At 38.7% G+C, this 26,711-nt stretch overlaps 1 protein-coding gene across 4 annotated transcripts; it reads left to right on the top strand.

The window, feature by feature from the left end:
- The first annotated feature begins 1,458 nt into the window (after positions 1 to 1,458).
- On the top strand, positions 1,459 to 22,863 carry MBIP (MAP3K12 binding inhibitory protein 1). 4 transcript variants are annotated; one of them, XR_011530831.1, is made up of 10 exons: positions 1,522 to 1,737; positions 5,461 to 5,580; positions 7,339 to 7,563; positions 7,665 to 7,761; positions 10,246 to 10,311; positions 10,525 to 10,677; positions 14,309 to 14,406; positions 21,010 to 21,048; positions 21,139 to 21,897; positions 22,249 to 22,863. XR_011530831.1 is itself a non-coding variant. In XM_070588383.1 (9 exons), exons 1-9 carry the CDS (start codon positions 1,609 to 1,611, stop codon positions 22,354 to 22,356), a joined length of 1,032 nt encoding a protein of 343 aa, XP_070444484.1. In that variant the 5' UTR covers positions 1,459 to 1,608; the 3' UTR covers positions 22,357 to 22,863. The 4 variants fall into 4 exon arrangements, 3 of the variants coding, with proteins under 3 accessions (XP_070444484.1, XP_070444481.1, XP_070444488.1); XM_070588383.1 differs by lacking the exon at positions 21,139 to 21,897 and having other exon boundaries at positions 1,459 to 1,737; positions 22,252 to 22,863; XM_070588380.1 differs by lacking the exon at positions 21,139 to 21,897 and having other exon boundaries at positions 1,512 to 1,737.
- The last annotated feature ends 3,848 nt before the right edge of the window (positions 22,864 to 26,711 follow it).

The following is a 26,711-nucleotide window of genomic DNA, read 5'->3' as shown; positions in this document are numbered from 1 at the left end:
TTGTAATATACAGAGAATGTTCCCAAATATTTTTCATACCAGTGTCCTGAGTATTCGAAAAAAAAAACTTCACATCTAGATGAAAATAAATGATCTGGAACTGGCTGCTACTTTGTTACCAAACAAAAACTTCTAGTTACTCCATTACAATTATTCTCCTCTAACAAGAGAACCAAAGGCAAAGAAAGGCTAACATTGCAAAGAATCATGAATTTAGGTTAGCTACAGGGATGAGTGGCTTGAATGAGAAGGTTACTCAATTTGGGATTAGATATTGTGAAATCTTTTTCTGGATGCCTCTAGACATTGGCTGGATTATAAACTGTATATCTTGCTGCATAACAAAGGAAAAGACAAAATGTCTCAAAATCCTGTCAAGCCTGGAGATCTTTGGAAACCAAAGCCTAATTAAGAGGCTCCCTAGGGACAGGTCAAAGGAGTTCCTTTATCCCCACTGCCCTTATCCCAGTTCCTTGATACCCTATTCCTCCCTTTTCACTCAGCCTACTCAAAAACTGAAGAATACACATTGTGCAAGTTTCCACCTTTGCTTCCTCTACTGTAAATGCATTAGACTATTAGAATTAAGAATTTTAAATCCCTCATCCCTTATCTCTGAACTGATAATGCTTATTTTTTGTGTTTTTGAATAGAGCTTAACACTAAAAATTCTTCTAAAACTTGTTTTTTTCAATTGAACAAAATTGTTTTTAATCTTAAGACCCTATAAGATTACAAAGTCCTTCAAATATCTTTTAATAAAGCTGTCTGATAAATAATACTTTGTCAAATTCCAATTCGGATTTATGTCTTCCTTATAATTCCAAAGACCGTGTTGCTTGCAGTTACCTACTTGGGTTAAATTCCTGTTGGAATCATATTGACAGTGTTTCACTTCCTTGAAACAGTTTTAGAGTGAGCGTCTCTACTGTATCACCCAGAGAATAGCAACTGATGCACGTTGTAAAACTGGACATCATTTTGCAGACTTTAAGTAATTAACGTCATTTCCTTGATAGTAAATAAGGCATAATAGAGCATTTTATTGTTCCCCTGTCTCTCGCATGAAAAATTAGTGACGTTAATTTGTGTAAGTTTGAAACAACCTTGCAGCGATGAAAACGTTCTATCCGAAGAGTTTTTCCACGTTTAAAAACACGCGTGGGTACCGCTGCATCCCTGACCAGCAATCTCTCTCCAGACCACCCCACAGCACCATGTTAAAATTTCAACTTTTAATTTGGGGCTAAAACTCTAGCATTTAGGTCTAAGTTTCCTCTTACCAACACTCCTAAGCAACATCTAAGAATCAAACTAGGCTTCACGATGGTAAACCTCAGCCGACCACGACTCCAAACACCACTCCAAATACTACATCCAGCCTCTCGCAGGTCCGCAATTACCCGCTCCCACTCCTCCGCGTTAACACTATCGCTGCACCTGATTGGTGTACGTGCTGTCAGTCACAGAGAGAGGGTGGGTGTTCAACGCTCCGCTCTAAACGAGACGCTGTGGTTTTACGTCATCGTCGAGCGACGAAAGCAGGAGAGGGAGTGGGTGGGGCTGGGAGCACACCTCTGTGGTGGCGGGGCGGCCTGCTAAGGTGTCATGGCTGCGGCCGCTGAGATTAGTTCCGCGAGCATCGGTGACAGGAGCCTGGAGCAGAGCTGCAGCCCCAGCCTCTCCCAAGAGGTGCTCTGCGAAGTCTTTCGCTCCCTGCATACCCTGGCTGGACAAGTGAGTGGCGGCCTGTGGGAGTCGGGGTACGGGAACTGTGCGGCCCCTCCCCCCTTTTTTCGCCCAGCGGAGGCCTGCCGGGCGTGGGACCCGCCGAGGGGCCGAGGGGTGAGGCCGGAGGAGGAGCCCCGGCCCGGCAGCCTGCGGTCAGAGTGAGGATGGCCGCGCGAGCTTAGTTCAGGACCCGCGACAGACTAGATCCCCTTGCAACTCTTCTCCCCAAGAGTGAGTGAGGATAGTCTAAGTGACAGCCCGGCCTCAAGAGGAACAGGCTTGGAGAGGATGAATGCGGAACAGCTGCTCTGAGGGCTTGGGAGGCGCCTGGCGCTCAGGACCCCCTTTCCTCCAGTTCCTTCATTACAGAAAGGGATAGGTTAGTGCGGCCTGAGATTTCTGGAAAAGCCCTCTCTCCGCCTTTTTTGGGTGGTTTGCTCTTTTTAGTCACTTGGTTTATTTCTTTTTTCCTTCTGGCCATTGTGTGCAACTCTTACCCTTTCAAACAGAGAGGAAAATAAAAGGAATTAATCTAAAATACTTATAGCGTGAAGTTGGATGACTTATCCGTGGTTGATACTGTTTGTATCAGAACTGTTGTTTAGCTAATTGTTTACCTATTAACTAGTTTAACTGGCTGGTAAGTAGCTTTTGCAGAAGTGTCATAATCAAGTTGGGTTTAAATAAAGGTGCTTCTTACACTCTATTCCAATCAAGTCACTATATCGTTTCATGACGTACAATGCAAAACAAGTTTTAAATGAGAAACAACCTACAAATAAGTTTGTCTGCCTTTAAAGGATTTATTTTCTCTTCTATCTTAGACGGAATATTTTCTAGCTGTAAAAGTTTGTAATGGGTCTGGTGGTAGACACAGCAGGCATTTGTGTCAAAGATAATGCTAACTTCCTTTATGAAAATAGAGCGTTTGTCTGATTTGAGAAAGTTATTTTTAAAAACCTTGAGTGGATGGAGAATCAATTTTTTAAAAGGTTATTTCAATATTTTTTAAAATCCTAACATGTTTGTCGTGACTTACAAAGAGCATTACTCTAAGTTAAACGTTGTTTGGTATATGGAACAACTAATAAAATCTGATAAAAATTGTAACTTTTAAACCCAGTTTGCCAAAGACTTACTAAAAAAAATTTTTACAGACTTGAGGACATTAATGTTTAAGTCTTAAGACCCAAGACCTGTAAATGGTTTAAAAGTTTGAGAACTTTTTATGGCGTGGAGATTGGAACTTTAAGATTTATTTATATTCTAATGTCAAGATAAAAAGAAGTCTGTGCTCATCTCTGATTTACAGAAGTCTTCTTTCAGTGATGAGATATTCTAAAAATAACATTAAGAAATAATTTAAACGTTTCGTTTGAAATATTTTGCATACTGAATTTTTAAAACATTTAAAAATTTTGAACATTCAGATATTCTGTAGATACAAGTAGAGATCTGATTAAAATTTGTCACCTGCCAAAAATGGTTAGAGTAAATATTTGGCAAGTGTATGTGAAACGGTGGGGGGACCATCTATGCGAGTGTCAAAAAATAAGATTGTCTCCTCAATTAAATGTTAACCCTTTTGATGATACTCTTTATATATTGAGATTTATTGTTTACAGACTGAAAGCCAGAGTGCTAATAAAATTCCCCCTGGAGGAAATCACTATTTCCCTTTGCAAAGAGTTCAAAGGGTTTTTTAAAAAAAATATGTTGTAATATGCCTAAGTTCATTCAGTATATTATCATTGTATTATTAGCTCTCTCAATAGGGAACATAAAGTTGAATATTAAAAAGTATTTTCTGTTCCAGTTTTCAAATTTACTGATTCTGACCTTATTGCTTGCCTCTGGATGGCCCATTTTACCAAGCTGAAGAATTACTTATTGTTAGCTTGGGTTTTCATATTAATTTAATAATGTTTTTACTGAAAATGCATATTTAAATAGTCCATATTAATAGCAGACTAATACACTTTTGGGTGAGTAGTTTACAGTTTCAAGTTCTATAGGGTAAAATGCATAGAATTCGTATTACTTGTAGAGAATTTGTTGAATAAATAGTTGGATGCATTGAGATTGTTTTAATTTGTGACCTTATTATGTGGTTTTCTTAAAAGACGAAGTATCTAATTGCACTTGAAAGCTTACATAATTCTGAATTGAAATGAGAAAATGATCCTAACATTAAGATTTATTTTCTGTAAGTTACTGTTTTCTCTAGAAAATTCGATGCTTTGCTTTGGTTGAGGATTTGCTTGCATTATCCCCAAACTGTATTTATAAATTTGTTATAATCGACTATAGATCTCTTTGAGGACTGTAAAACTATAGTAATACTTTACTTCCCTACATAAGTTGTTGTCTAACAAAATCTTTATAGCCATTAAATAATTTAAAATAAGATTAATGTGGTGATCTTAATGTAAAACTTTATGTAAATTAATATAAACTAATCTTTGCCAGTGCAGCCTACGCAAAACTTCCTATTTCTTTATGCTGTTCTAATGTGGACTTTAAATGTTTCTGGTCTCGTGTGTGAAGGGTAGTAAATTTCTGTCATGTAGTATTCATTCAATATAGTACATTTTTGGGGGCAACTTTGGATCCTTTGGTTCTTTGTTCAGTGATTCTTTTTGTTTTATTATAATCATAACTCCCAAGATCTGTATTTGAACTCATGTAACTCTTGTCTTTATTTTGTAGAAAATATGACTAATTTTTAATAAATGATTTCTGAAAAACTAGTTGGTTCTACTATGCAGTATATCCTTATAGTATGCTATAAACACATGTCCTAGAAAAGTTTATGGTAGTTCACTTTTATTTGCTCAAAAGACTAAATATGGAGGTTTCCCTCTAAAATTTTCACTGATTTTGATAATGATTTTATATTCAGGTTCTTGGTCGTTTTCTGTATATAATTTTATTCTAATAGGTCACACATAGCATAGCCAACTTACAAGAAGTTTTCGTATGGTGTGCCCACATTCTTTACTAGAAAATGCTATTTAGTAAAAGATCTGGCCATTCCATTCAGGCTCTGGCCATTCATTTCACTATGTGGAAAAGTATATGTTTTTCAATTTAAGATTTCCGCAGCTAAATAATAGTTTAATTTTCATTTGAAGTAAATAAACATGTTGCCATGTATCCCTAGACTTTATAAAATGTATGAATAATCTTGATTTTTAAATTATTTTAAAAATTGGTTAAAGTTGAAAACAGTAAAAACGTGATTCAGAAAGCACCAAAGTAATCATAGATTTCAGTTATGTTTTATGAACATATTTAACACAAAGAAATGTGTATATCAGAACTTTTATAAATGTGCCTGCCCACTCTTTAATGCTCTGAGCTAGAAGTAGTAGGATTCTAAATAAAGCAAGCCTATTTTGGCCTCCATTCAAAGGTTTTTAGATATTGAAGTATCAAAACAGCCTCGTCGTTTCATCTTCTGTGGATGGTTTCACCTCTAACATGGTCCCATTAGAAAGACCCAAGAAGAGAATTAGAATGAGATGTCATTCTGGTTTTTTTATGAAAATTATACCTTTCTTGGCCTTTTTAATGCTAACTAGGTAGAGCTTTTAATGTATCATTAAAAACTTGCTAACTTTGAGCTAAATAGGCATGTTATCTGTAGAAATCTTATTTTTGAGACAATCCCGTATGTACAGTTTAATCATGTAATTTTTGTGATGTTGCTGGTTTGCCCCTTTGAAGCTTAACCTGAGAGATGATGTGGTGAAAATTACAATCGATTGGAACAAGCTCCAGAGCCTCTCGGCATTCCAGCCCACTTTGCTCTTTAGTGCACTTGAACAACACGTTTTATATTTACAGGTAAATTTCTTGTTAAAAATGTTAACTCAATATTGAGAATAGAAATTAATTGTAGTTAAATTATAAGCTGAAGTATTTGTCAGTTCTATCTTAACACTGTATTAATAGCGTTATTAATAAAAGGTTACTTCAGCCAGATTGGATCCAAATCTGTTAATTTACATAGTGATCAGGACACTTACAGGAATATAGCCCAATAGGCCAATGTGGGTATGAGGATTGAATGAATGCAATTCTATTCAATTCTAGACTTGCACTGAGAATTCAATACAGTTGCATCTATGGTGGGTTATAATTAAGCAATAAGACACGGCAGGTGTGTGTCATGCTATGATAATGATTCCATGCCTTGGGTGAGTTTGGAGGCTCATGGAGTGCTTTCAGTGGTTCAAGAAGTGGCATTATCCCAGCATGACACATCCTGGAGTGTCTATTGCAATTAAACAGTTTCAGCATAGTTTTTAAAAAGAAAGTAATTTCTGTGACATTAATGTCTCATTTTAGTAAGTAGCCAGTCACTATTTTATCTTTTCTTTTTCCTGACAGTTTGAAATAATTTATCCTTTATATTAGGAGTCAGCATCAAATCATTATTTGTAATAGTATTGCTACATCTTTTAATATTTCAGTTCAGTAACTAAACAGTATTATGACCTTGCTGGTTTCCAATTGAACATCTCTGCAATTATCATTGATGTGAGTTTGCAGTAAATCTCTAATCAAAGTATAAAATATGAAGTGTCAAAAAGGGAAGCGGAAGAACTGTTTGGATTGGTCTGTTTACTGCTATTAAGTTGCTATAAGGTTTCAGAAGAGTATTTGGTATAGCAAACAATGGAAGCAAAATTGTAGGTATGAAAAAATAATTGGAACATTGACAAGTGTTGGTGTGTTTTGATTAATGGAATAGACGTTCATTTTCAGCCCTCCGTTCAATGACTTTATGGGAAATTTTAACTCTGTTTCATGTTAAAAGTAATAGTTAACCCTAATTTTAAAGGGCAGAAGCAGTGAGCTATAGAACTCAATTGAGGCCTAATTGTGGGGGGTGAAATAGGAGTCTATTTCACATTATACAACAGGATTGTTTTTTCCCCTCTAGTATAGTGATAGGCGTCTCTCTCTCTCCAGCTATAGATTTTAGTAGGTTTTTTTCTTCTTGTTCATTTTCTTTCTAAAAATTTAATTTCATGACCCAAGAAGATATCTTGCCATGTCAGGAACAGCCGGAGTGTTCACTCAGCATAACACCTACATATTTCATGTCTGTGCTCTCTCATTCACTTTGGCCAACTGCAGTTTCAAGTGGAGAATCTCCAGTGATCTAGTGATAATGCAGGGCTTTGCCGGGTGAGAGCGCTGGCTCTCGTGTTAAGGAGGAAAAATACTAAGCCTTAGTGTTCTGAGGAGGCATTTGAATGACATGGTAATTAAGTGGCATTGGTGCCAGAGGCTGAGGCTTTGATTTGGCACAAAATAAAAGATGAGTGACAGAATGATTCTCTCAAAGAAAATTTTAAATTTCCTCAGGTTTTCTTTCTTTTTCTTTTCAACAGATTTATAGCAAATGATAATGGTCACAAAAGCAGAGAATAGCAAACACATGTGGTCACATCTATGTATCCTGATAGCCAACTTTTTATATTTAGTTAATTGATATTAAATATTGCATTTACTTAGCAGAAATTTATATAAATATGTTGTGTCATTAATTTTGATCAGTTTGAACCCCAGCAGATGAAATTGTGTTCTTCTCAGCCTTTTTTAGCAAAACTTCAGCCTCTGATTAAAGAGGATAATACAACCGTTGTTGAAGAGATAGGAAAAACAGAAACAGGGAACAGGAGTGAAGTAAATGCCAAATTTCCCACTGTCGAGCTACAAGAGGAAGAAAAGCACAAAGATGGTGACTTAGGAGATGTGAAAAAGACACAGATCCATTTTGATCCAGAAGTAGTTCAAATAAAGGCTGGAAAAGCAGAAGTAAGAGGGTTTTTGGAGCGGGGGGGGGGGGGGGGGGGGGGGCGAGTATTATTTTTTAAATCTTGTGTTTGAATTGTTAAAATATGCATACTTATTTCTAGATTGACAGACGAATATCTGCATTTATTGAAAGAAAGCAAGCTGAAATCAATGAAAACAACGTCAGGGAATTTTGCAATGTTATTGATTGTAATCAAGGTAACTACATGGAAGAAGTTAATTTTCATAGGATTTTAAGCACAGTTTTTACAGTTGCTCTGATCTTTCATTTGTTTTTAAAAATGAATAACATTAAGAACACAATTTATTTCACAGGTTTATTTAGAAACTAAGGCAGCAGAATTTCCTTCTGTTTAGTAACAGGCTATATTGCTAAAACGGTTTTCAGTTTGCTTATGCAAAAATCAAAGAAATGGTGACAAAAAGACTAATGTTTACTACAGGTGCAAAGATTGTTTTAAAGTTCCTTTAGGAAATGAAGATTAAGTGTGGGTGGCAGGGCTGCTTGGTCTCACTAGTAAGAAGGAACTAAGCTATATAAAGCCTGTAAATATACTTAGGGACTTATGATGTTAATACATAAAGTGAACTTAGTAAAGTTAATACTCCTCAAGAGGGAGCAGTTTTCTCACTACTCCTGAGCTATTTGAAATGTTTTCTGTCACGATAAAACCAATTTGTCCTAAAGACTATGGTGTCTTATGCTGTTTTCCTTTCTCTCATGGTGCATATATATACTGTTTTTCATCCGATTCTCCTTTTCCTCTCCGCTTGATGCCATAGTATATTTCCAGATCTGCAGGTATGCTGCAGAATACAAAATATTGCAAAGCACTGGCATAGATCGTACTCAGGCATCATAGTAATAATCAGAACAAGTAGTTCTTAGAAAAAATTATGGAGAAGAGTTCCTAATTGGAATGAACATTTTTCTTGTTGCCTCTAATGTCTCTGGGCTAATTATTATGAACACAGAATTGTCAGATGAATCTAGAATTAACTCATCACACTGGTACACTGATTCTCTTAATAATGAAATAATAAAGGTTCAAGTTGGGTCCTAAATTCAGCCTTTTCTTCTAGTAACATACATGCCTATCTCTAGATTTAATATATTTTCCTGTTAGCTTTTCAGAACAGGTGCAACAGTGGCAAAATCTCAGGTACTACAGGCCAACTGCAAGCAACCCATGAGAAAAGAGTTTGTTGAGAGAGCAAGCACATGTGTCACTAATGTTATTCCTCTGTTCTCCCTGCTAACTCTATTATTATAAACCACCAGGGGATAGAAATTGACAAGAATTGAAATGCTCAGCGGGATTCCTTGGCCCATTCAATCCCTTGCTGGCTCAAAACAGAGCTAGCAAGAATTGCTGTGGAGAGTGACTAGCACTCATACATTCACTGTCTTCACACCATGCTGAATTTCTCACTGATGGGCCCGTTAATCTATATATTTGCAATATAGCTCTGGAATGGATGATAGGTTATTCTTTTAACCCTCAGCCCCATGAAATGGTGGAAAAAGGATGGAGAAGTGATGGCCCTTTAAACGTATTTTGAAGTGCCTCAAAAAAAAGAAAAAAATGGCTCTGCTTGGTATCTTTATATGAAACATAAATGAATTGGTAATTTTATTCATACAGTTTGATTTATCAGCAGAACTATTAAGGAAATTTAGACTGAAAAAATACAAAAGTATTGTAATGTGTTAGTATGTTCCTTTTAATACGTCTCAATTTGACCTAAATATAAACAATGGATTTTTTTAAAACTCAAATTCCATAGGGAAAAAAAGAATTTTCTTTCAGTATCTCTTTTATCATCCATTTTTTATTATATAATAATCAAGGAGAATTTTTCAGGAAATTTACTGAGACGTGGGGTTTTACTTAATGTCATTTTAGGTATTATTTTATAATATTTGAAATGTTTATATATTATGTTAACATTGTTCCAGTTTTCCCCCTTGGTGTGTAATCTGTTTATTTGTTGATATCTAATTTGAAAGAAACTGTGCTTTTCAGCTTAGAAAAAACTGAAACAAAATTTTTACAATGTATCTTTCCTAAAATTGCCTTTTTTGAAAGGGACAGTCTGGAAAGAGAGGTGGCTTTTGTGATTAGGGATTTTTAAATAAGCATTGGAAATCTAAGTAAAGTGGCAAATGTGTTATACTTGAGATTTCAAGGTCTTTTTTGTGTGGAGTTCTGAAATAAAAATGTGTCAAATGTATAATTAATCCTTTTTATTAGATGTTTACTAATTTGATCAGTAATTTCAAAAATGCTGTATTTTTTTAAAAGATATTTCAGTAAAAATAATGAGTTCTGTTTATTTCTAGGATGAAATAAATAATGTCTCTTTGGCTTAGAATTAAAATGCTCTCTATAATATATAAGTTATTTTCTCTAAAGGCTCACATGGTTTTCAGGGATATTGGTATTAAATTATGCCACTGAATGTTGAGGGCTCTTCTATATACAAATCTGAAAATTAGATAAGATTAGATATTTTAAATTTTAGAGGGTCAAGATCATTAAATTTTACCTTGTATGTGCTGATAATTTAGTTATTATTATTATGAGTGATATGTTAATATGAATTATTGGAAGTTTATCAAAATCTCATACATTTGAAGTTAAGAATATTTAAACTTGTACTCATCTAAATTCTCCTTAGAAAATAGTTGTGCAAGAACCGATGCCGTTTTTACCCCTTACCCCGGATTTAAAAGTCATGTAAAAGGTAAGCGTCCGCTCCATAATATCTTCATCACCGATAGAAGTTTATTCTAGATTATAAGCAAAATGGATAGAAATCATTTTCCTGTCTAAATTTTATTTTAAAACAAAATGAAAAATCTTGCCTTTCTCTAAAGAATATAAAGTAGTGTTAGGGAGAGAGACTTTCTGATCTTTGAAACGTAAATTTAATAGACTCAAAAGTTTCTTATCTTAGTTTCTAGAGTTGTGAATACATATGGACCACAGACTAGACCTGAAGGAATTCAAGGGTCAGGTCATAAACCCAACAGCATGCTTCGAGATTGTGGTAATCAGGCCGTAGAAGAGAGACTACAGAATATTGAGGCTCACTTGCGATTGCAGACAGGTAAGCAGAGTGCTGGGCAGTTCTCAGTAATGTGCCTTTGCAGGTGGTTCAAGAAATTTCACTTCATTTAGTCACCAAATTTTCACTGAGCACCTGTCACATACAAAACATTGTTTCAGTTTGTACAAAAATGAGTAAAGCTTAACCATGACCGTCTCTAGTTCTTATCACCCACTCTACTAGGCACAAAGTATTTATAAATCTGATCCTAGTCCTCAAGGATCTCTGAGTGAGGATAAGCATATAAATAAATAAATGCCATATGGGCAGTGAACTAACATTTAATGAATAATACTAAGGGCCGGTTACTCTGAAAGTATTACTGCATATGTCAGCTCACTTAATATTTAACAGTACCCTTGTGAGGTGTTGGTGCTGTTATCATTGTCAGATAAAGAAACTGAAGTTCAGAGAGCCCAGGTACCATGTCCACGGTAGTAAGTGACAACTCGAAATCAAGCCTAGATCTTAGCTGGCTGCAAAGCCTGAATCTCCCTCCCCGTCTCATCACCAGCTCCTGTTGATTCTGTCTCCTCAGTATCTCTCAAGTCTACCCCCACGGCTGCTGCTCTAGTTGGAGTCACTGTGTTCTCGGTCTTGGCCTGATGGAAGAAAGATAGTAACTGGGCACTTTACCGCTAGACTTCCTCCTCGGGACACTTCTCTACCTTGTGGAAAAATTCCTTTTCTGAAGCTCAAATCTGATCTTGCTGCTCCCCAGCTAAAAAGTTTTTAATGGTTTTCTGTTCTTATACGCATCCCAAACTTAGTACTTATTCATTCCTTTCACAAATAGGTATTAAGTTCCTACTATAAGCCAGGTACTGTCCTAGGCTCTGAGAATACCTGTGAACAGAAATTCTAGCACATATGTTATATGCTACACTAGAAGAAAAAGGCCACAGATAAAAGCAGCTTGACCAAGAGGAGGGAAAGGAGATTGGAATGGGAGGGGTTTGTAATTTTAAATAGCATGATCTGCATCTGTAGTTCCAGTCACATCTCTGTGCATCCCAACTCCCACTCATTTTGCTGTAGGGCCTTTACCCAGGCTTTTTCTTCTGCCTATGCTTTTCCCTCCTGATCCCAGACTGGTGTGGATTCCCCTTTTACATAGTCTCAGTAGCACCTGGTACTCCCTGCCCTCCTCTGCAGCATGATCACAGTTGTGTTTGTTTAATATTTGTCTCCCCAGCTAGATAGTAAGGTCTATGAGAGCAAACTGTTCTGTTCATTACCTCATCTCGAGTGGAGTGCCTGGCACAAAACAGGTATTCACGTGTTTATTGAAGGAACGATTGCTCATTGCACCTTTTCAGATATGTGCAAAGTACAGTAGGGACACAAAGTTAGTGTTCAGCTCTCTTAGGGGAGGTCAAGGGATGGTATCCTGCTGAAGTGACCTTTGAGCCCTGGAAGGGTTAGTAGGAAGTTTTCAGCAGGCAGGAGCCAAGCATTCCAAAAAAAGGGAACAGCATCTGCAAAAAGCACAGAGGTACAAAATGTGGTTCAGGGAATTTCTGAGTCCAGTCTACCTGGAATATTTGCTAGATAGAGGTAGAAGAAATGAGAATGAGTAAATCTTTGAGGGTAATAAGAGATTAGGATTAAAGATCCCCTTCCCCAGAACTAGATGAATTAAAATACAACTGTATAAAAGGATTACCTGGTTTATTAAGTCTAATAGTATCGAGTAGTTATTTTTGAAAAATATCTGTTGAATGCATGCTTTACACCAAGTGCTGTTTTAGAGGGATACGGAGATGATGTAGTCACAGTCCCGACCTTCTAGGACTCGATCATCTGTTAAGGAGAGAGATTAGTAGTGAAGTGGAATGGAATGGGGCTCTGAAGGAAGGGTATCGTGGGGGCACAGGGTGCCTCCATGTGAAGGGACTAAGGCAGCGCTTCACTGACCCACTGAAGCTTGAACTGGCTCTGAAAAGGTTGCAGAGGTGAGGCAGAGGACAGTCTAGGTAAAGGGAGCGGCAAGAGAAAACAGATGAATCGGGTATTCATTTTACCGTATTTGAGAGCAAGAACAACCAGGATCCTGGGATAAAAAACGTTCTTAAAAGAAAAACAAACATATTTCTAGACTTTTTATATTTAGCAAGTTGATAGGAATTTTTGATAGGAAATTTTGCCCATATTCTTTAGTTGCATAGTGATTGTCTAAGCATGTATTCCTTCTGTCAGTAAATATTAAGTACCTCTGTAGTCTGTGAACTGATGCTTCCTAGATTTGTGCAGGTCACAAGCTCCACAGCCACACCCAATGAAACATGTAAAGTTCTGCCCTATTGGAGTTTACGTTAGAGGGGAGAAATAGGGAATAAATAAACAGAATATACAGAGTGTCGGGTGTTAGTAATAGTTTAGAGAAAAATAAAGAGGAAAGTGAGTGCCCACTAGGGGAAGGTGGTAGCACTGTTATCTTTTAAAGCATGGTCAGAGAAGGCCTTACTGATAAGGTAACTTTTGAGCCAAGCCTGAAATTGGCAAGAGCAAGCTTTGTGAATATGGAGGTAGGTGGAACCCCAAGTGCTAAAGCTCTGAGCTACTTGGCATCGTTGAATAACAGAACAGAGGAATCAAGTAACTGGAATGAGATGAGTGTGGGGAGAATGTTCAAATTGTGCAGGCCTTGTAGACTATTGTAAAGGCTGTGGTTTCTAATCTGAGTGGGATACGAAGGCGTTGGAAGGTTCTGAACAGAGAAGTGACACTATCTGACTTACATTTTAAAAGGCTCCCTGGCTGCTGTGTTGACAGTAGACTCTCGGGGAGCAAGGGAGAAATAAGGAGAACATTTTGGAGGTTGTAATAATCCAGGGAGAGATGATGGTGGCTTGGACCAGAATGGTCACATTGGAGGTGGTGAGAAATGAAAGGATTCGGGGTATAAGCATAACCTTGAAATTTGTGTAACCTTAATTTACCATCGCCCCCCAGAAAGTTTGTTAGTTAGGAATTATGGTAATCCTGGGTGTGGACATGGCACCGCATGGCAAGCCATGCTGTGGTAGGCATCCCACGTATAAAGTAGAGGAAGATGGCACGGATGTTAGCTCAGGGCCAGCCTTCCTCAGCAAAAAGAGGAAAATTGGCAGCAGATGTTAGCTCAGGGCTAATCTTCCTCAAAAAAAAAAAGAATTATGGTACAGTTCTTTAACATTCTTCTAGGTTAAAGGAGAAAATATGGCATGTAGGAGGAAATATAAATTGAAGAAAATTATATGACAGATTGCAACCACTGAGTTGAATTGTCATTTGTCACTATGCATTTTTCCCCTCCCAAGTAACTATCAAAGTCCATCAGAAATACAAATCGTTCTGCCTAGGAACTATACAATATCTTGAAAAATGAATTTAACATAAAACAAGACTTCTAGCAATAGAAGAATTATAAGTGGGGCTTGAGGAGAGGTGTAGTGTAATAATATATCCCGTCGTGAGTAACAGGAAAGTGTGAGCTCAAGACTTCATTCTCTTTTACTCCTGTTCATTTTTTGAGTTTAAATATTTCCATTCCTTTGTGTAAGCGTCTTTGTATGGTATTTTAAGAATAAAAATTGTAAGAAGGAAGAATTCTTCAATAGTGTCTCAGAATGTTTTTTAATCTATTTAGGTGGTCCGGTGCCCAGAGACATTTATCAAAGAATTAAAAAACTTGAGGATAAAATCCTTGAACTGGAAGGCATCTCTCCTGAATATTTTCAGTCCATAGTAAGTATAAGTATCTTTAAAAACTAAATAAATGTTATTTGATTTTGGGATTCTTCTTCATATAACAATTCATTCATTGATCTGCTATATGTGAAACACTGTTTCAATAATTCAGGGGCCAGCCCAGTGGCGCAGCGGTCAAGTTCGCACGTTCCGCTTCTCTGTGGCCCAGGGTTTGCTGGTTCAGATCCCGGGTGTGGACATAACACCACTTGGCACGCCATGCTGTGTTAGGCATCCCACATAGAAAGTAGAGGAAGATGGGCACGGATGTTAGCTCAGGGCCAGGCTTCCTCAGCAAAAAGAGGAGGATTGGCAGCAGTTAGCTCAGGGCTAATCTTCCTCAAAAAAAAAAAAAAGAATAATTCAGAGATGAATGAACATAGTCCTGTGTAAGGGATTACCTAGTTCTTTAGAAACTGTGATTCTGAATATTGTATTATAGACTCATAATTTTTCAAAAAGGGCTACTTTTATTGTACATTACGCAAATTCCCAAACTTAAGCCATTTTCACGGCATAATAAATCAGCCTGGATAGGGGTCAGTCCTGTCACTCTGAACTTGCTATCTTGTAAAACGAAGGCTTCCTCCGGACCCTTGCCCTGTCAGCTGTCCCCTCTGTCTCTCCAGCCCCTCCCTCTCCACAGACGCCTTCCCTCAGCTCGTACAGGCTACCATTTCTCCCCCATCTCAACACACACCTCAATCTGCCACCCTACCGTTTTCTTTACCTTAACCACCAGACTTTGAAAGACTAGTCTATATTGTCTAATTCCTCAACTCTAGCATTTATTTAGTCCTTCATTCATTCTCACCCTTTTCCCAAGGACATTAAGAAACAGTGTTGTGCTGATAAGTGTCTTCTTTGCCACATCAGCATGTTTCAGACAAGCGATCCTGAGCTCAGTGTGTTATTTTCCTTCTGGGGTGATTGTATAACACCTGTCTTTTCTGAGGTTTGGTTTTATTTTTTAAGCAGTGTTATATTAGAAGGAATTAAAATAATGTAAAAGTGAACAGAATTCTTAAATTTACTAAATTTTTCATGAAAATTTTACAAAAGCTCCTATTTCTGAAAATTATGTAAAAGAGCTCACACTAGCATGGATCATTTTAAGTCACTGGTGAAAAATAAGAAGATCAAAGATCAAAATTTTTGAGGAAGAGTGTTAGTGATTTACTTCCCTCAAATGTAAAATGAGGTTTATTAAAGTACTGAGAGCTGAAACAAAGATGAAATGAGGTCATATCAGTCAAGCGGCACACTTGCCCAGCACATGGCGAAACCTCAATAAATGTTAGCGTTTATTTAGTTTCGGAAACCATCTCTGAAGTAGCTGTATAAACGTGGATAAGTCACACAATTCCTCTGGCGTTCAGTTGTCTCATTTTAGAAGATTTGTTGGTTGTACTACATAATTACAAAGGTCTTTCCTCTTTTAGGATTATCTGAATGTGTCCTCCTGGAAAACTTCATAAAGATTTTATGCCTTTTCCTACAACAATCTACCCTAAGTAGTTTCCCATTCAAGCTGCCTTCGTAATCAAGCTGGCCTTAACGTAATCCCTAGGCTGGTTCTTTTTCTAGTCGAATTTCATACCTTGTTAATATAATTCTTGTTAACAATAGAACTGATCTTACAAGAGAGTATTGTACTCTTAGATGCCTCCAGTGACACCTTGCCCCATCATTTATCTCTTTTCTCTGATTTATAAAAGCTTAACATATACCTGTTACTAAATTTGGTTAACAAAAGAACAAGCCCTTGAAATCATAATCTTGTTTTGGGGGACCTATTATATACAGGATAGAATGTTTGGAGTGTTTGGTTAAGGAGGTAGAAGTAGTCCGATTGTGGAGGTAAATTGCTATACTCTGAAGTTTTAAGTATTTAAAGTTTAAATGCTATTGAAAGCATTTGAGCAGGGAAGTGACTTGTGCAAGTGATACTTAGAAGATTTATCTAATGCTGTTCTGGGAGATAAATGAAAAAGGAGAGACTAAGAACAAGAAGACAGTATTATACTAACTGAGATGTGAGGTGAGATCCTGAACTAAGGACGTGAGAGTGAGAACAGAAAAGATGAGTGCAAGAGTCAGTAGGAAAGAAAAGTTGACGAATACTGATAATTGATTGGATATGGAAAAAGAGACATAGAACAAGGGTGAGTCCAGTTTCTGGTTGGAAAAATAATACCATCATTGATAGAAATAAGAAAATCTGGACGGGGAAGTATTTTGAGGGGAAATGTGAATTTGAAGTCATAGCAGCATATGCAGATAGAAATATCAGATAAGCTTTTCAAGATGTAAGACTTACGCTTAAGACGGTTGGGAGAGTCTGTGTAGAGGTGATAGTTAAAACAGAGTGGGTAAGAACGCTGGGACTGTCAGAGGCCTGATGGCTGATGCCTCGTACCTGCCTAACCGCAGGGGCAGGAAGTATTATAAATGTAAACAGAGGATTGGCCTAAATGTATGAGGTTGCCATACCTGTGGTAAAACTAGTGCTTTTAAAAAATATTTCCGAATCTGTTAATATGTATTCGATTAGAAGGATCACTTCTGAATCAGTATTAGAAATGACATATCCAAATTAATAGTGAGCTACAAGGAAGCACAGAACATGAAAAGGCTTAAACATTCAGATTGTCCTCAAGGCCTATGAATATATGTGTCACAGGCCCAAAGAGAAAGAAGATTTCCTAGTCACCCTTCCACAATGGAATGACTGTGCCACCTCTAGGAGCCGCAGTCCTTGCTTGGAATAGAGCCAGCTCAAGATTGTCTTTGCACATAAGAGGAATTGAACACAGACCCTGTTCTCGTGCTGGGAATACACGTGTGGCAATTGCATAATTTTACATACCCTTCAAAAATGCACAGAAAAGACTATATAGATAGCACAGTCTTCTAGCTTCGAAAGTTAGAAAGTAAGGGAAAGTTAAGCCCATTAAATTTCTTAGAATTGAACTTTTGTTAGAAGTTGAACTCTGAAAAGATTTTAATTGAAATGTGTTTAATCCAGATTCACAAATGGATGAATTCTAAACACAGGGAAGCCTCTTACAGTGAGTAGAGAGTGATGATCATGGGTAACATTGAAGCACAGCGTATGAAAAGGGAAACATTAACCAAGAAAAGATATAAATTGTATTCGGTTAATAAAACAAAACTAGATTATGTAAAATTCTTTTCATTTATGAAGCAGACATAAAACTCCAAAAAAAGTTAATGTAGTAAAGCAGGAATCACAACAAAGATTAGTATTTGTTACACCTTCTAATGTAATAGTTCTAAAGATCTTTGCCCTTCACATTCAACATGGAAAGATTTGAATGTGGTAACATTCTAAAACTTTTCAGGGCATCGCTTAACAGACCATTTAAGAGATAGAATCCTTGTGAGTATTTCCAAAGAATTACTTGCTCATTTTAAATTACGGCCCTTAAAAACAGTAAGTATAACATGCTTCACAAGTATATTTCCACAGCACTTGTTCATTTTATAGCACTTATCGCTTATGATTATCTATTTTTCACAGTATATTTTGAACCTCTGAAGGGCAAGAACTGTGTCTTGTTCATCTTTGAACACATAGAATGGAGTTCATTGACTAAACCTGTGAATGAATGGATAGGACCTGGCTGATAGTTAGTTACTGGACTTTTGAAGGTGTGTTAACTTTCTTCCAAAGCACTGACTGGGTGGAATCTTAACTTGAGTCTGTAATGGTAACTCGTGGTTCTAAAGGGTAATATCGGGAGAGGGGAGTGCTGAAGGCCAAGTCAACCTCATATGCACGGGCCAGGGATGTGTGAAACTAGTGGGGGCCCTGAAAGGTGAACAGCTGGATCCAGCTGGAAAATTAAATTGCAAACACCTTCTGGAGGGCCCTGAAGGTCACACTAAGCAGTTTGCAATTCCAGTGTCCATTGGACACCGTTAAGTTTTTGAGGAAGAAAAACTTGTAATTTAGGTTCCTGTCTGGTGGCATTATGAAGTCTAAGTTGGAGAGAAATTGGAGTCAGGCAAGTAGTTCAGGAAATGTATCACTGTTCACACCAGGAAGAAATGAGGTCCGAATCAGGGCCGTGGGACTGGAAGAGAAGAAAGATTTAAGATGCTGCCCCTGTAGAATCCGTGGCCCTTTACTGCTGATGACACATGAGGAAGGGGGTTGTCATGGAAGAGGCCTCCTTACCACTGAGTTTCCTTAGAGCACGGGTCCCCTGGGCGTGTGTGTGTGTGAGATCACCTTTTCACTGGGACACCGACATTATAATGTAGCTATAAATGACCTGCTCAGGTAAAATAACAGGAAAGAAGAGAATTTCGGATGATCTCTGTCCAGCTGTTTATTTGGTGTGCTGTGCTCTCAAGTATTTTCTCTCAGGTACCAAAACTTGTTAAAAAATTTCCACCTTTTACACTGAGATTTTAGACCTACAAAAAGTAAATTTTAGGGCCCAGCCCTGTGGCCAAGTGGGTAAAGTTCTACACGGTCTGCTTTGATGGCCCGGGTTCACAGGTTCGGATCCCAGGTGTGGATCTACTCCACTTACCAGCTATGCTCTGGTGATGTCCCACATACAAAAAACACAAAATAGAGGAGGATTGGCACAGATGTTAGCTCAGGGCTAATCTTCCTCAAGCAAAAAGAAAAGAGTAGCATTGACAGTGGATGTTAGCTCAGGGCAAATCTTCCTTGGCAAAAAAAAAAAAAAAGGTAAATTTTAAAACTAGTCCTGGGGCCAGCCCGGTGGCGCAGCAGTTCAGTGCGCACGTTCTGCTTTGGAGGCCCGGGGTTCGCCAGTTCGGATCCGGGGTGCAGACGTGGCACCGCTTGGCAAGCCATGCTGTGGCAGGTGTCCCACATATAATGTAGAGGAAGATGGGCACGGATGTTAGCTCAGGGCCAGTCTTCCTCAGCAAAGAGAGGCAGATTGGTAGCAGATGTTAGCTCAGGGCTAATCTTCCTCAAAAACAATAATAAAGCTAGTCCAGTGTATCCACAACAGATGTGTTTCTAAGTGTTCTACTTGTCAAAGTATTCTGCTCAGACCTAAAATAAACCCCTAGAGGCAACATTTTACTGCTTTTAAGTCATCCGATCACTAATGTCATTCTTTTCTCTTTCTGATACTTCTTTCTTTGGTTTCATGATACAGTAATAATCTGATTGCTCAATATCATGGCAACTATCAATATGTTATAGATTAAACTGTTAGGAAACATGAGCTGTGTCAGAAGCCACTTCTTGGGAAAGGGGGAGATTGAGCAGTGAGCAGATTAAACATTAAGCCCTTCCCTGCCCAGAGGCCTCACACAAACTGTGCAGCTCAGTTTGGCAAAGGAAGGATCATGTTTAAATAAGCACTTTTTCCCCATGTTTAATAATTCCAACACTTAATGATTTCCCACTTATTATAACTGCTGATAAGAGGCATACCTTGATATTCTTTGAAAAGCTTTTGAAACAGAGGAAAATGTGAATAATACCTTCTCTTTGAAATCTCAGTGGTCAGAAATGTTCAGGAGAAAACTTTGCCACCTACACTGACAGTTTCTTTGTCAAATGTACTAATATGCTAATTTGCCATTCAAAAGCTTGTGGTTCTGTGAGAGTAAGAACAAAATCTAGAAAGAATTCATTAGGTCAAAGTTTAAAGGGCTCAGCAGCCTGTTGGTGAGAATGTTGTTAGCTTCAAGTGATAGAAATGTAAACTCAAACTGGCTTAAACAGTATGGAAAGTATAAAACAGGAAGTTCAACAATAATGCAGTCTGCAGGGTTGATTATGGGCTAAGTGATGATTGTCACAGACTTGGGCTCTCTCCCCTCTCAGCTCTGCTTGGTGTTGGCTTTTTCCCCAGGCAGGTGGCAGGATGGCCACAGCACTCTCAGGGGTCGTGTCCAGAGACAGCAGCATCCAGAGGAACTGCCTCCTTTGAGGGCTTTCTCTTAGAAGTGAGGAAGTTTTTTCCAGAGGCTCGCCCCATCATCCCCAGCAGACTTCCCCTTACTCATTGGCCAGAATTGGGCCCATGGCCATTCCAGTGACTGGCGAGACCAGTGGGGTGGGGTCAGTATTCCCCTGAGTACCCTAGAGGAGCGGTGGATAGCTGCTCACACAGACAACGAGTGTCCGTTACAGTCAGTCAGTGGGGGTGAGGGGTTGTGTATGTTTTCACCCTCAGCCTGGTATTCTAAGTTCTGTTTTCCTCTGTCTGTTGCTGCTTCACTTGTTCAGTATCCTGGGATAGAAAGGTTGTAAAAAGGACGCGAAATAGAAAATCCCCAGAGCACCTCTTTCCACAATCACTCAGCCTCTTTAGAAGCTGAGAGTTAGTGGGCCAGTGTGTATAGCCAGGGGCGAGCATGTTGCCGCAATGTCACTGCTGTGTACTTTTAATATCACCCGTGGAGGGTAACGTCCAAAGCACGGGCAGGCAGAGGAGTTGCAGAGCGTGCTTGGTGAGTTTGTGGCTTCTGTTTCTGCCGGGGTCTCCACAGTTTAGTCAGTTTTCTAGAAAGGAAAATAGTTATTTAGATTTTCTAAGCATTTGATTACTTACTAGTTTTTTTCTTTTAATCTAGAATTTTTCTGGAAAAAGAAGAAAAGTTCAACCACCTCAAGTAAGTTATTGCATTTTCATTTTGGCTTCTGAAATAGTTTAGTTTTTCACGTTTCTTATTAATAAAAGTTTCTGCTATGTTTGCTTTTAGGTCATACCCTGGATTTAGGACTGAAAAAAAGCGCAGCGTAAATTAATATACTTGAATTAAACAAATAGTTTTATTTCAAGGGCATGGAATAACTCACATGGGCCAAATAAATATAAAAGTCTTTATCCAGCTGTTAACTGTAGAAGAATGTATCATTACAAAATGCTAAAAAATAATAAATGCTCGAGGAATTCAAATCTTCCCTCTTCCCCCTTTGCAGACACCACTAACTAGCAGCATCTAAATCAAAAAAGGGTGTTTGGCAGAGGCTGACTTCAGCCCACCCCTGTCCACAGTACTACTGTGTTAATTATTGAATGTTAATTAGTAAGGTTTTGCCAGCCTTTAATGGTGGTAATGTAAATTTAAAGTTGGGGAAAGCTTTAAAAAAATTGTGTTTAGGGGCTGGCCCTGTGGCCGAGTGGTTAAGTTTGCACGTTCAGCTGCAGGTGGCCCAGTGTTTCGTTGGTTGGAATCCTGGGCGCGGACATGGCACTGCTCATCAAGCCACGCTGAGGCAGCGTCCCACATGCCACAACTAGAAGGACCCACAATGAAGAATATACAACTGTGTACCGGGGGGCTTTGGGGAGAAAAAGGAAAAAATAAAATCTTTAAAAAAAAAAATTGTGTTTATATTTTAAGGGTAGCATATTACTTATTTTTTTATTGTAAAATTTTAAGTAAATTTTTGAGAGTGTCCATTTTTTCCAGGAGAGGTAGTTGATTGCAGTTGATCCATCCAGAAAGAATTTCCAGGTATTTTAAGCAGTTAAGCTAATCCTAAAGTTTAATTTTTTTGCTATTGATTATGAGGATAGTCAGCTGAAAAAAAAAGTTACAGTCCATTCAAAGTATGTAAGGTCCAGGAGAGCTCAGTCATTAAGAAAGAGAAAGAAAATAAGAAATATTTAAGCCTTGTTATTTTATGCCTTTAAATTTATGATATAGTCAACATATGTAGTTCCATTTAAAAATTATTCTCGTGAGGAAAAAGAGATATTTACCGCGCTTTTGGATATTTAAAATTTTTGTAGTTCATTTAGCACTTTATCTGCATTAAGAAACTTCGGAGTCTTATTCAGCAATTTGTGTTCCTATTGTTTACAGCAGAACTACTCACTGGCTGAGCTCGATGAGAAAATCAGTGCCCTCAAGCAAGCCCTGCTCCGAAAATCAAGAGAAGCCGAACCCACCGTGGCTCACCACCTCCCGTGAAAACGCCTCGCGTCCTTGCCGGTCACCTTGTTACACACGTGCGTGTAACTTACCCTGCAGTTAACTAAACGGACACGTGTCTATCTATGTAGACTTCCCTCTGAAGTCAGGGCGTATTTTCATGTGAGTGCAGCTTGCAGCAAATACTCTTCAAATATTCCAATGAATTTTGAAATAGTTAATGCATTGAAAATAGCATTGTCGAAATTATTCCCTTCTGTTTTAAAGGAGGTATTTTAGAAATTGAAAAACTTAATTTGAAAGTACATCTTTTTATGTGTGTGTGTGTGTACCACAGAAAGGAAGATTTATTTTGAATAGTGATATTTTAAAGGACTTTATATTTGTAACATTGATGTTAACTAGTTTAGATTAGTACTTTGTACATAATAGGCATTCAACAGAAATGTATTGACTGAAACGAATTTTAAATGAATGCATACACTTTTTTTTTTCAAATGTCAGTTTTCGTGTAAATAAATAGTAGATCCCACCTGTATCCCCTTATTGGCTGTGTGACCTTGAGCATGTTGCTTACCCTCTCTTTTGGCCTTAATTTCCTTACCTGTAAAATAGGAATGATGATAGTAGAACCTATAATGTTCCTGAAGAATAGGTGAGATCACTCATGGACAGCTTTGCAAACTGGCCCCAAGGGAAGTGCTCAGTAAATGTTAGCTGTTGCTGTATAAAACCAAATCTGTCTTTGGAAAGAAGTGAAGATGTGGCAAACAAATTACAGTTCCTCTCCCTCGAGGGCCTTTCCCATGCCCCAGTTATGTTAGGCAGTACATAGATTCCACAGTTGCAAATTAAACATTTAAAAGAGGCAGCTACAGTCAAGGAGCAAGTGTTTAGGTGATTGTTTTGTTTGTTGCAAGAACCAGAAATCTACCTAAAATAGCTTGTAAAATGGGAGTAAAAAGGAATCAGAAGTCTGGAGTTTAATTGCAGGAACTAGAGCTGGATGTTGTGGAATCTGGAAAGTCACGAGCAGTAAATCTGTCTCTCCGTGTCTCTAGCTGCCTCTGGCTCTGTTTCTGTCTAGCTGTGTCTCTGTCCCGTGCCATCCTTGTTTTCTGCTTTCCTTTCCTTCTCTTTCTCTTTCCCTTTGTTTCCCTCCTCCTCATTCTGTTTCTGTTACAAATCCTCTATGCATCTGCTTTATTCTCCTCTGTGAACTGGTTTCTCTGAAGGCCTTTTCATTTCTGCTTCCCCACACGGTGACATGTTAGCCCTGTCTCCATAGCCTTGGCTTGTTCATGCCTCTGAGCTGCTATGGTACAAACTCGGAACCCAACTCTGTGGAGCCTCACAACTCCATTGACCGCTGTTTACCTGTGTCTGTATCCCTTAGTGCAAGTCTTCAGAGACTGAATCTCAGTGTGATCAGAGATTTCAGTCAGTTGTGGCCAGGAAGATGGAGCAGCACCTCTTCACAGGAGTATGCAGTGTACACACAACCATTTGTGCAAGCCTTGAAAATGGGGTCACTTGGTCAAAAACGAGGGCTTGGGAATCATTCCTAAGAAGTGGGTGTGGACTACGTCGATTCCACTAACATCTTCCCACTAGATTTCTTCTCTGTAGGGCAAACTCGTCCTTCAAGATAGTCTTGCCCAGTGTGATCCAGTATTATAAGTACAACTACAAGTGCCTGCTCCTCAGTCTCTGTCTGGTCCTTGTACACACCATCCTGCTGGAATGACCTCCTCTGGGTTTATTGGCACATTTTACTACCATCACACCAGCAATTGGATAGGAAAAACATCAGTAAAAATGATCAATTAGAAAAAGAGTTTGACTTAGAGGTGGGGAAGAAACCTAGAAAACAGGATCATATACTGGTCATTAGTCTGCCCCTAAATAAATGCCAAGAGTCTGTTTCTTGACTCCTTTGGCAGTAGAGTAAGTTCCTTAGTCACGTCTGACAGTCCTAGAATCTGGCCATTAGAAGGATTTCCTTTTCCATTGTTCTTGAGGCCTGCTCTTCTGAAGGACTTCGGAGTCCTCTCCGCAATTAGGAAATACTGTCTGGTGCCAGCAGCCCTTTCTACTTTAGTCAGAGTCTCCAGACGGGGCCAGCACTCAGCGCCATGTTGGTATGCGTTGGTATAGGTACTTGTTCAAGACAGTGTCTTCTGGTGAGAACTACCCCAGGATTTTAGTGGGCTCTCAGCCGTTGTCTTCTTGAGTGCATTACTGACTAAAAGGTGATGCCAGGAATTTCTATAGGGTAAGCTTGCTCCCTTAATCACCAGGCTAGCTAAAAACCATTCCTTCAGGAACTTCGTTGTTCGGCTGTTCTTAGACCCATTGTTCATATGGCCCTGTCCTCAAGAGAGTAAAAGAGGAAAAGCGACTGGAAGGAGGTTTGCCAGACAGGAAGCTCTCTTCCCTAGTCTGCCCTAAAAATCTCTCCTCTTCACGGGTTACATTCCATCCAGGGAAGTGTTTTACTGGGGTTGGGAGTTTGGGGGGGTGGGGTGACAGGCATCAGATGTTTATCCCGTGGAAAACGGCTGGGCTTCCCAAACTGTTCTAGCCACTGCTAGATAGCCTCCTTTCAATTACTAGGCTCCTGAGCCCGGAGCTTTTCCAAATTCCTGAATAATATCTGGATCTGATCTTCAACAATCTCAGCAGGTAAGATTTCCCTATAGGAAACATAGGTTTGCAATTTCCTGCTTTTCCCTGCTTTTAGCCAGACAACCTGGTATAGAAAACTCCCTTTGCCACTGAATTTTAATTATGTCCACAGGTAATTAACATATTCCTACATTTCAACATTTGACAACTTTTAAGTCTGAAGCTTAGGCAATTGTTTAATTCGCTATTTTGCCATCTCTTTCCTGCATATTGGCCAGCCCTGGTGGTCTAGTGGTTAAGAGTCAGCGTTCTCACTGCCACGACCCAGGTTCATTCCCCATCAGGGAACCTCACCACCAATCAGTTATCATACTGTGGCAGCTGTGTGTTGCTGTGATGCTGAAAGCCATGCCATCAGAATTTCAAATACCAGCAGGCTCACTGATGGTGGACAGGCTTCAGTGGAGCTTCCAGACTAAGACAAGAGTAGGAAGAATGACCTGGCCACCACCTTCTGAAAAAGTTGGCCACAAAAACCTGTGAATAGCAGTGGAGCATTGTCTGATACAGCACCGAAAGGTGAGAAGATGGCGCTAAAAGACTGAGCAGGGTTCAGCTGTACTGTCCACAGGCTCGCTAGGAATTGGAACCAACCAGACTGCACTAACAGCAAAAAGCTCCATACTACCAGTTTTCCATTGAGGGGGACTGGAATTGGCCACACCCCAAGATATGTCTCTTTGGCATGAGGATTATTTTGGGCTGGTTACTTTTAAAAACTGCAGATAGGAAAGAAACTCTGAAAAGTAGAATTTACTTACCTTTGTGAAGAGAGATTTACATTTGTAAAGGAAATGTCCATCTGTAAAGGTGTCTCCCTCTCTGTACCAGGAAGAAGGGGGGATGACCTTATCTCTAGAAAGTCTCGTCAATGTGGAAGGCAAGGACTCAAGTCTGCATAATAACCTGACTCTTGTTTACTGTACTTGTGTGGTCATCTCCTGTAACTGACTCCCCCACTCCCAACATCCTCCTTTGTCTTTAGCTAAAGATGATATTTAAGGTGGTGGCTTCAGCCATTTTGGTGAGTTGCTCAGTTTGCCTGAGCCTCTCCCATGTATACATGTTATAAAGCTTTGTTTAATTTTCTCCTGTTATTCTGTCTCATATGAATTTAATTCATTTTCAGGCCAGAAGGACCCAGAGTGGGTAAAGGAAACGTCTTCCTCCCCTACACCTTGGAGTAGGGAATTTTGTCACACCTAGCTCTGACCTAGCTCTTTGGCTCCAGTGGCTCATGTTTTGTTCCCTATGATTCAAAATCTGGAAAAAGAGGAATTCATATTCATAACTTGGGTCAACTGTCCACCTCCAGACCAATTATCTGTGGCTTGAGTATTAGGATCTCCAACACACTCACCCAGCCCCTTGAGGAACGAGGGCCACTTCCAACAAAGAAAACATGAGCTGGGAACAGTGCCCCTGAGATCTAAACCAAGGAACAGCCACTATTTATAAAATTTTTAGTTTTCTAAGAAGTAATTTTTTTCCATGACTTTAAAAACATTGTAATCCTTTAACCCTAGAGATATCATCCAGGTCCATCCACTGGACAAAATTTGAGTTTGGGTTTCTTTTTTTGAGCAATGTTAACTATTTATAAGGATTGATATTTCATGGCTTTTAGTCTTTCTTCATGTTCTCCAAGGGATAAAGAGAAAATTTATTTTTTAAAAAATAGAATAAAACACTATAAGTGTCAATTC

The sequence above is a fragment of the Equus przewalskii genome, chromosome 1 (genome assembly GCF_037783145.1).
Source record: "Equus przewalskii isolate Varuska chromosome 1, EquPr2, whole genome shotgun sequence".
In the NCBI taxonomy this organism is placed as follows: Eukaryota; Metazoa; Chordata; class Mammalia; order Perissodactyla; family Equidae; genus Equus; species Equus przewalskii.
This window is presented reverse-complemented; position numbering and strand designations above follow the sequence as displayed.